At 41.7% G+C, this 9,084-nt stretch overlaps 1 protein-coding gene across 1 annotated transcript; it reads right to left on the bottom strand.

Moving 5' to 3' along the window:
• Positions 1–545: 545 nt before the first annotated feature.
• LOC120387003 lies at positions 546–8,179 on the bottom strand. Its single transcript, XM_039507160.1, has 5 exons — positions 7,948–8,179; positions 6,874–7,497; positions 5,456–6,370; positions 2,288–4,375; positions 546–603 (listed from the first exon to the last, which is right to left on the bottom strand). The coding sequence occupies exons 1-4, from the start codon at positions 8,045–8,047 to the stop codon at positions 2,289–2,291; spliced, it is 3,726 nt and encodes a 1,241-aa protein (XP_039363094.1). The 5' UTR covers positions 8,048–8,179; the 3' UTR covers positions 546–603; position 2,288.
• Positions 8,180–9,084: the final 905 nt, after the last annotated feature.

Genomic DNA, 9,084 nt, shown 5'->3' with positions numbered 1-9,084 from the left:
AATTTTATATAAAGACCATCTCTTTAAAAATACTATACAACAGGGCAAGGTGCCTGCATGATTAATGAGGAATTAAGTAACCTATGTATATATAGGAAGCAGTTATGAATTTTCTTACCCTATAATGAAGGCTGTAATATTGTCAGTCTTTAGGAAAGTACAAATATCTTCAGAAGAATAGTTTATTAAATTTTCTTTTCCTCAGTTGCTCCGGTCTAAGAAATGTGCCAGGAGTGATAAGGAATAATTGCCTGAGTAGGACAAGTCTAGTTACTTGATATTTCAGAAAAAATAATAGAAAAGAGTCAGATGGTACAGACGGGAACTCTCAACACTACATGCCATGAGCTCCAGAAGGCAGGCACTTCTGGGGATAGCAGCACTGCTGTGGTAACCATGGGTATCTAAAATATTGCCAGACATGCTGCAGGATATGAGTTTTGTGCACTTTTGGTTATCCATCAGTTGTCCAAAAGTTACTGAGTGAGACAGAAAGTCTCTGAAGTTGATTGAACTAGCTTGGCTAGTACCACCATCTGGTAAATCACCACCACACATACTTTCTGAAGGGTATGTTTGTGCTTAACAAACAAACCAGTGAGCCTGGGGAAAATGCAGAAATAAGCAAAATAAGAGATGGCAATGATATTTACAGATTTACTGACAAATTAATTCCTTGCATGGTCTATGTCCATTTACTGTTTTATACTGCAAATATGGACTAAATTTGTAGATCAACATTGAAAGGGAAATCTGAATAGCCAAAAAAATGTACAGAGCATATGTACTTCCTATTAAAAACTGCTTTTGACTCTAAGTGTGAAAAATATGTATGAAAAAATGGTCACATCTACATTTCCCAGAAGGGAATTCACACGCCTCCAGGTCAGCAAGTGCATGCATTTTTATTAGCAATTACATATTACAGTTCCAGGTCTTTCCACGTATGGGACCCTCTTTTGGGAAATGTTTTGAAATACACTGTGGACAGCCAACTGGAGATTTTTTTTTGTACAAATATATGTGAAGATGCTTCACACTGGTATGTAAAAAATAAAGTTAAAATAAAACAGCTGCATGCAGCAACAGCATACACTTTTGTAAATGTTTTTGAAGGGGTTAGAAAGGGGAAGTGAGCTGTAATTTTGAAGTCAGTTGGAAATCTCCTTCCAAAAATCCCAAAGCTCAGATAGGCTACCAAACCCATTTTGCAGCACTCTAAAATTGAGATATGTTTTGTGATTCTTTTAAAAATTCAAATATTTTCAAAACTCCCTCCCTTAACTTAACAATGTTTTGTATGAATGTTGTGTTCCAGTCAAATGTCAGCCCAAATCATAGACTATCAGGGTTGGAAGGGACCTCAGGAGATCATCTAATCCAACCCCCCTGCTTAAAACAGGAGAAATCCCCAGACAGTTTTTTTTTTTAAACCCCAGTTCCCTAAATGGCCCCCTCAAGGACTGAACTCACAACCAGGGGTTTAGCAAGTCAATGCTCAAATCACTGAGCTATACCAACAATATTAACATCCTTAAAGTAAGGATATAAAGGGCAATATCTTATCCTTACTTGCAGAAAAAAGATTTTAGCCTCGTCATTTGATAAAGAGATGCTTCATTGCACCATCAATGTTAGATGGTCCAACCCAATTTGCCCTATATTTTCCCCTACATACAGTAGGTAAAGTCTCTGTCACCCAAAGAAACCATGCATTGTTTGTTCAAAAGCCAAGATAAAAATCCATCTCCCAGAACATTCAAAGCATTGTCTACCCACAATGGAAGAGAGGAAAGAAACTAGGTGGAAACATTTACAAGAAAAACACCCCATCATCTTTAAGCATTACTCTTTCCTTCTTTAAAGCAGGTAAGCTTTGTTAATTCCAGAACATCTATGAACAGGTTGCACCTGGCTGAGGTACATTATTACACTGAGCACATCAAATGTAAGGCCTAAACTTGCATGCCACTAAATATTTTTCATGGGATGTTTAACACTTCTGATTAGTTCAAGATCAAAAATTACATACATGGGTATCTTGAAATTACATTTCTGAATGAAATACAACAGACTGAAAACACAGGGCCAGAGTGATGTACAAGATCATTGTGTAATAGAAAAGCATTACGTGTATCTCTACAGCACAATACGGTAGTGGTATTTTTGAGTCATCTTTGACTGTCCTCATTTACATACACAAACCCATTATTTTACAAGTTGATTACATTTTAGCTGTGCAAAGCTCTACCAAAGTCTAGTGCCTCAAATCAGGTCGTATACTTACATCAGTTGCTATCTGCGGTGACTACTTTTTTAGCTGGAGATTTATACTGATGGTCACTTGTTAATTGGTCTGGGTCATTTTCTTTTTTTGTGTGTGACACTGTCCTCCCTCCCTCCTCCTCCACACCAAAAGATACTTTTGCTGAAATTTTACAATAGCGGAGATTAGAAAGTACACTTAGTTCATTTGCTTGTTTCCTTGGTGTCTTTGGATTATAAAGGCAACTTAAATATGTCGCTTTATCCATCAGTTGAGGGTTGAATGCCGAAGACTCTCCATTTGCATGTATTTCAGTTTCTTGTCCCGATAAACATAGGTTTGGTGTCAGTGGGGTAGTGGGGGATGTTCCCTTGCTCAGATGAGGAGGCTCAATGGTGCAGTCTACATTCTGGCAAAGCCTCCCAAAAGATGAGCCTTCGGTAGCTAGTCTGAAAACAGAACAATATGTTTTCTTAAGTTGTTTTGCTGATAGACTTTCACTCCAGTTTTGCTCTAATTCCTTCTTCCGTGGGTCAGAAAGCGCAGAATCTTGTGGCAGAAGACACCTGTCAGACTGCTCTGGCAGACAAATGGTCCTCGAATGTAGTCCAATCTCCAGGGGTTGTCCGCTTTCTAAATATGGACTGGCAGAGGGGTTGTCTCCAGCCACACAAAGATTGGCATCTGTGTTGCCAGCCACTAATATGTGGTATTTAGGGTTAGAATATTTCATATCTGGTTCGTTCTCCATTTTTGGATTTACCGGTATATTTTGGAGCTGAAACTTGTCCTTTTTATTACAAGCAAATTGCTGAATTCCTGTATTCCTGGAGGCATGGCCTGAATGAGAAACAGTACCATCATAGCCTGCAACACTGATTTCTCCTGCTTGACTTTCATAAACAATAAGAGAAGGATTTGTAGAGGCTCTGCACCCTTTTGATGCAGCAGGTTGGTAGAGATATTCATGGCCAGTTTCCTTTTTGCATCCAACATCGTCACATTCATTACGATCAGCTGCTATAGAACTGCAGGCATTTTCCAAGCAGCTTCTATAAGGATTGTTGTCTGTATTATGCCAGGTATTATTTTCAATCCTCAAAATGTCACTAGGGGCTAACAGCTCCCTAATATTCTTTTGGTGGTCTGTGTCATTTGAGCTAACAATGTTCACTAACTCATATGAATTGTGCTCAGTACAGTCAGATTGAAATTCCTTTGTTTTCTCCTCGTCAATATCAAACTGAGCTGCCTCATTCTCATTAAGCATGAATTCAGCATCAGCACTTTCATCTCTCAATCTGCCTACACTTTTCTCTTCACTTGGAGAAATTTGCATTTTCTGCACCGAAATAACCTCATTTGACAAATAATGGTTGGACTTCCTGTCTGCTACACTTTTACGTTCAACTTCATGAATGTCCAATAAAGAAACTTTACTAATATTCGGACTGGAAGTTAGAGAGTCAGGATCCAGGGTGCTTTCATCTGCACTGAGAGGGAGGCAAGAATAGACAGATTCCATAGCACTGAGTTGTAGAGACTTAACATGGCAGAGTTCTCTGCGTAAAATACTTGGAGATGCAGGAACACAACCTTCTTCACCTCCTGCAAAATGCTCATTGATGTTATTATGTGAGTGTGTCAGTGCATCCGAATGGGTTTCGGCATCCAAAGACTTCCAGTCCTGGGCAACATGTTCATTACGTGCATTCTCGCATCTTCTGGACGGGAGACGATTGGCACTAACAGAGGCATTTCCTAACGGCAGTTGCTCCAAACTATCCACCATCCTGCTCTGATCTTTTACAATGCATTTCTCAGTGCTCTCTTGAAATTCATTGATGAGTTCAACAATTGCCTTACTTAGAGATGGGCATTCAGCACCAGCTTCTTGGTGAGATATACTGGTTCGTTGGCCCAGCTGCAGAGGAAGTCCACAAGAAATTTTACTGTCATCTCCAGGCAACTCTTGATGGCAAATTCCATCAGGAGCAGAGGAAGCGTGTACGTCTGGCAAAGTGCTAGAGTTTCCCTTTTCCCATTTGTTTGTTAGTGGCTCCTCACTGTTTATACACTGGGCAAGGAAAGTTGTGGTCACTTCTTGTTCTGTAAGATTTAGGTTAAATACAAAACACCATGACACACAAATACTGCTAAAAATTCCTTATCACAGTTTCTACAGGTTGGTACCAAGCGTGTGAATACACGTCCCCAATTCATAGCAACAAACCAGTGGTCTGCACACAAATATTCTGGCGGTAGATAGAGTGAGATGCTTCAGAAGGAGACATGAAACCCTTTCAAATTGTGTGTTAAAATACAATCTTTCTGAGTTTAGCTGCTAGTTATTGTAGCTGAAATATAGTGATGATTAGCCCCTGTTGTCTTACAACAGATCACAACTGAAGCTATCCTTACCTGTATACTTCATAGTTGAGTGTCACAAAGTTGTTTCTGGCCATTATCATTTGGCAGTTATTTCCAAAAATTAATTATATACTGAAGAATTGAAAATATATTGCCTTTTATTCAAAACACTTCCAGGTGAAATACTTCTAAATTCCCTACGTGGTGGTGCTTTACATGTTCAAGGTGCTAAAACAAAGGTTAACTCGTTTTTATAGCTGATGAACAGATCGAAGGAGGATGGAAAGGGGAAAACCTCTATTGAATGGCATGAACATTTTAAAACCTTGTATTTTAAAATTGATTTCTGCTGCTCTTGACATTCTACATGGCAAGTAGCATCCAAGCACTTGCTGGACTGCAGCGCACACTGCTGCCAGTGGTGAGTTTAGGCATAATGCTAAGCAGAGAAAGCCTGCGTGGTCTTGTTTTCACTGCTGCCCAGGACTTTTATCATGCAATATGCTTCACTTGTCAGCAGCCACAAGCATCAGCACAGGGCATAGACTGTTTCTTAGCATTAGCTCCCACATATCCCCCTTGCCACAAGAGCAGTCCCACAGACTGATGTTCATTAGCTGCAGAAGGCAAAACCTCTTCATAAAATTAGGTGTAAATTTAATCCAAATCAGCAGTGCATAGAATATATGGCATTGCAGCATTGCTACACTTTATGGTAGTGACTAATCTCCAGTCATTTCCAGGGCTGCTTCTTTGCCCTCTGCTTTTCCCTTCTCTGGGAAAGTTTAACTAGAAGGTTAATGGTGAGTCTATCATTACCTTTCAGAAGATCCATGTCAGAGGGGGGAGCTTGTGCGGACAGATCTAATTGCTCTCTCGAAGTCAGAAGCGCAGTCTTCAGCTCCTTCAATACTTTCTGAGCAATTGGGCAGGGCTGGTGTTCATTGCAGCAATTTGTATGGTAGTTCCAAAATCTCTCTTTTGTTAATTTATTGTTCTTTAAGGAAGATTCTTTGTCGGGTTTCTCACTCCTGGGTGTTCTACAGCTGGGCCTCTCTTCTCCCAATCTATCATTATTACAGAAAGACTGGGGATGGATATCTTCTTTTCCAAGACAGGGGCTAACTAATTTTCCCTCCGCTGCAGGCTTGATGTCTTTATTATCTGGGTTGCTGGCACCAGCATGTTCTCTAGGGCTGGCTAAATCTGAAAGTGGAGAGTTGGCTGGTGCTTCAGGTTCTGGAGTGAGGTTGACATCCCCTGTGTTCGTAGTCGCTCTCTGATTGTTGCTTTCACTTTGTGCAATGCAGCAGTTCTTAAGATAGATGTCTTTCTGCAAGTCTGGTTCTTTCATTCCTTGATCTTTGAATCTGCCCTCAGTAGTATCAGTGGACTCACTCTCTATAAAATGTTCTTGACATAAAGTCTCACAGTCTTTGTGTCTTCTTGAATGCACCAAGCTGGCCTCAAATCCCTTCTCAGCATTTGTTCTAGATGCACTATCTCCATGAGCTTCTGTTAAATGACTGGAGACGTTGAAGTGAAAGGGGCTCCAGGATTTACTTCTCTTGTTAGAGGTGGCGTGAATTCTGTCTCTGCTTGTTTGTAAATGTGTAGCACTTCCTGCTGGAGAAACTACATTTACCAAAGTCCGGGAACATTGAGAACCAGAAAACCAGGTAATGGGACTCAAAGCCTGCTCTTCCCACTGGGTTTCAAAATATTTCACCAAGGCTGTAAAACAGAGGGAACAAAGTTGACATTCTGCAGTTACCTACATTGTAAATACATATTTTAATCATATGCACAAATCTCACTTCTCTCCACTGAGCGATAACACAGAAATACAAAAACACCTCGACATACTGATGAAAAGGCTGAAAGCACTTTACCCTGATACTGTATAGGGAAATATACAAATCCTGAAGGATGAAGACGCTCAGTGAATCAGTATCCCCAGTGTACAGTAGCCATCACTGAGAATTCTTGCTGGCTCTGCAGTTGTAGCAGATTCCTTGCAGCCTCCATTACAATGGGCCGCCTGATTAGCAGCAGGCCCCTTGAGACTCTGCAGAGCACGGGGCCTCTCGGCAACGGCTACTATCGCAAAATACACACATGAAAGCTATTGCTACCCACCCTCTTCCCGTTCCAAAGTGACCAACACCCAACCTCCCCACCCTACAAACCCCACCACCATTTCTGAGTAATCACTGTTGCTCTTTATTTGAACTTACCAGGTTCCCCATTCTCCATCCACTCCCTCGTCGGGATTGTTTTTTCATGGCTCAACAATGAGCAATGCAAACCAGGGTCCCTTTTTGGGGAAGGTTGTTTCTCCACATTAGGAAGTAAGCCGGGTGCACTGACACATCTGGGGATTTCAGCTGTTCTCTCCACATTTTTGTTGCCCACTTGCTGGAGTGCTGGGCTTGTGGCTTTGTCTGAACGTTCAGTTAATCTTCCAATTTCCATTCCATCTTTACAGATTGTCATGATCTTTTTACCTGTGGGACTGTGAGCCGGCAGCAGGGCCACTCCAGGCATCTTCACTGGGGAGCTTGTTTCTGAATGTTCTCTGCTGGATTGGGACGTGTTCTTCAAATGGTCACACAGGGCTTTTTCTATTGTGTCTGCTTCACTTTCCTCCTGAAAGCCCCTTGTCCTATTTGCTTTTATTACACAGTTATGGGGAAGAGGGGATACTGAAGGGGCATCAGTCACGCCCCTTGGGAACTCTTCCACAGAGTCCTTCTGTAAGACGTGTCCATCCTCTGCCTGATTAGTAACTCTGCTATATTTCCAGTGTTTTGTGATGAAACAGACAATCAGGCACATGATGAAACTGAAGAAAAGTCCTCCTGCAGGAGACGGGATGAGAGTCAGACCACGTTCATGGCTTTATTTTTTAAGTTTATATGTGAACTTGGTGCTTAATCGTAATATTAGTATCCACAAGTGCCAAGCATGGTACAGGCAGATTTCATGCAAGTTTTTCACCACACAGCTCTGTCAAAGACCTGCTCTGCAGCACCACTTGATAATCCATCCACACCCCCTGAACTTTCACTAAGGAGCTGAATCATCCCCTTCCAAGCCATTAGCTCCCCTTCCCTGCTGTTCTACAATGCATCCCATTCCTGGCTTGGGGCTCTCCTGCCCAAGGACTGCCAACTGGGTGCTTATGAGAAAGCAGGCTAAACAAATAAAAATGGAAGATTTTTTATAATATTTTACACCTTTGGAGTAATGTGAAATATGAACAATGCAGACAAACAGCTTCCAACCTATGTTGCATTGCTAGAGTTTACCTGTGAAGCCATACAGCGAGTTCAAATTTGAAGTGCTTTCCTGTGGTAGATTTCCTGCGTGAGTTGGATAAGGACAGACTTCAGGCCCGACACTCAACATATGGCGTCCCCTCAGGCTCGGCGGACTATTGCAAACCAGGCCACTGGGTGCCTGAACTTTGTCCTTCAGTAACTGTATTGAGCTCACCAGATGACAGTCGCAGATCCAAGGATTTTCATTAAGAGACAAGGAGGTAAGAGAGTCTGGAATGCTGGCCAGTGCAGTCAGCTTATTCTTAAACAACCACAGATGCGTCAGGGCCTGCAAAGGCTGGAAAACATCATTATTAATAAACAGGATTTCATTGCTTGATAAGTCCAGCTTGGTCAATGATGCTAGCCCATAAAATGTGTCCATGGAAAGATACTGAATGAAATTGGAAGACACAATGAGTTCGTTAAGCTTAGCCAAACTCTCAAAAGTCCTTGGAGGAAGATATGTAATTTTGTTGTCAGAAAGGAGGAGTTTGGTGAGCAGAGTCAACTCTAAGAACCAAGAACTTTTCAGCATATCCAAGGCATTGTTTGTAAGAATCAACTCCTCGAGGATTCCCAGGCCAGAGAAAGCCAAAGGCTCAATCCCACAGCTCAGCAGGCAGTTACTGCTGAGATCCAAACTCCTCAGGTTGCTGACGTCCTTTGCAACAAAGGTCAGGTTTGGAAGTGAAGAGAACAGAAATCCATTTATGGAGAGCAAATGAAGCCTGGGGAAGTTCTGAAAAGCCAGTGGCGGTATCTTGCTGAGGTTTCCGTGACGTAATAGTATTTTCTCTGTGGAGTTTGGCAAACCTGGTAAGACTGAGGTACAAATAAAGGTATTAGGAATTAAAGTACGGGAAGACAAGAGGCTGCTCTAATTTAAGTTGGGTACCAGCCCTGGGATGTGACTGCACTGGGCAAGTACAAAGGGCTACAGCTGAGGATCAGACCATAATGACTGAAACTGATCTACTCAGAGACAGACCTTGCTGTGCTGTTCTCCTAAATATCCATCCTTTTGTACTTGGCATATGGCCTACTACTGTATTCACAGGTCCCATCACAACCTGGACTGCATAATGTCTCTTTTATATGGCAATTGCTTTTTCCTTTTTATAG

This window comes from Mauremys reevesii, linkage group 19, assembly GCF_016161935.1.
Source record: "Mauremys reevesii isolate NIE-2019 linkage group 19, ASM1616193v1, whole genome shotgun sequence".
In the NCBI taxonomy this organism is placed as follows: domain Eukaryota; kingdom Metazoa; phylum Chordata; order Testudines; family Geoemydidae; genus Mauremys; species Mauremys reevesii.
This window is presented reverse-complemented; position numbering and strand designations above follow the sequence as displayed.

What these genes read in the sequence shown, in the direction of transcription:
- LOC120387003 (XM_039507160.1), bottom strand. Translation starts at nt 8,047, where the DNA reads ATGTTGAGTGTCGGGCCTGAAGTCTGTCCTTATCCAACTCACGCAGGA. An exon ending in GATGGAGAATGGGGAACCTG is followed by an intron (nt 6,371 to 6,873) that starts GTAAGTTCAAAT and finishes TCTGTTTTACAG; the next exon opens with CCTTGGTGAAATATTTTGAA. An exon ending in TGACATGGATCTTCTGAAAG is followed by an intron (nt 4,376 to 5,455) that starts GTAATGATAGAC and finishes TAAATCTTACAG; the next exon opens with AACAAGAAGTGACCACAACT.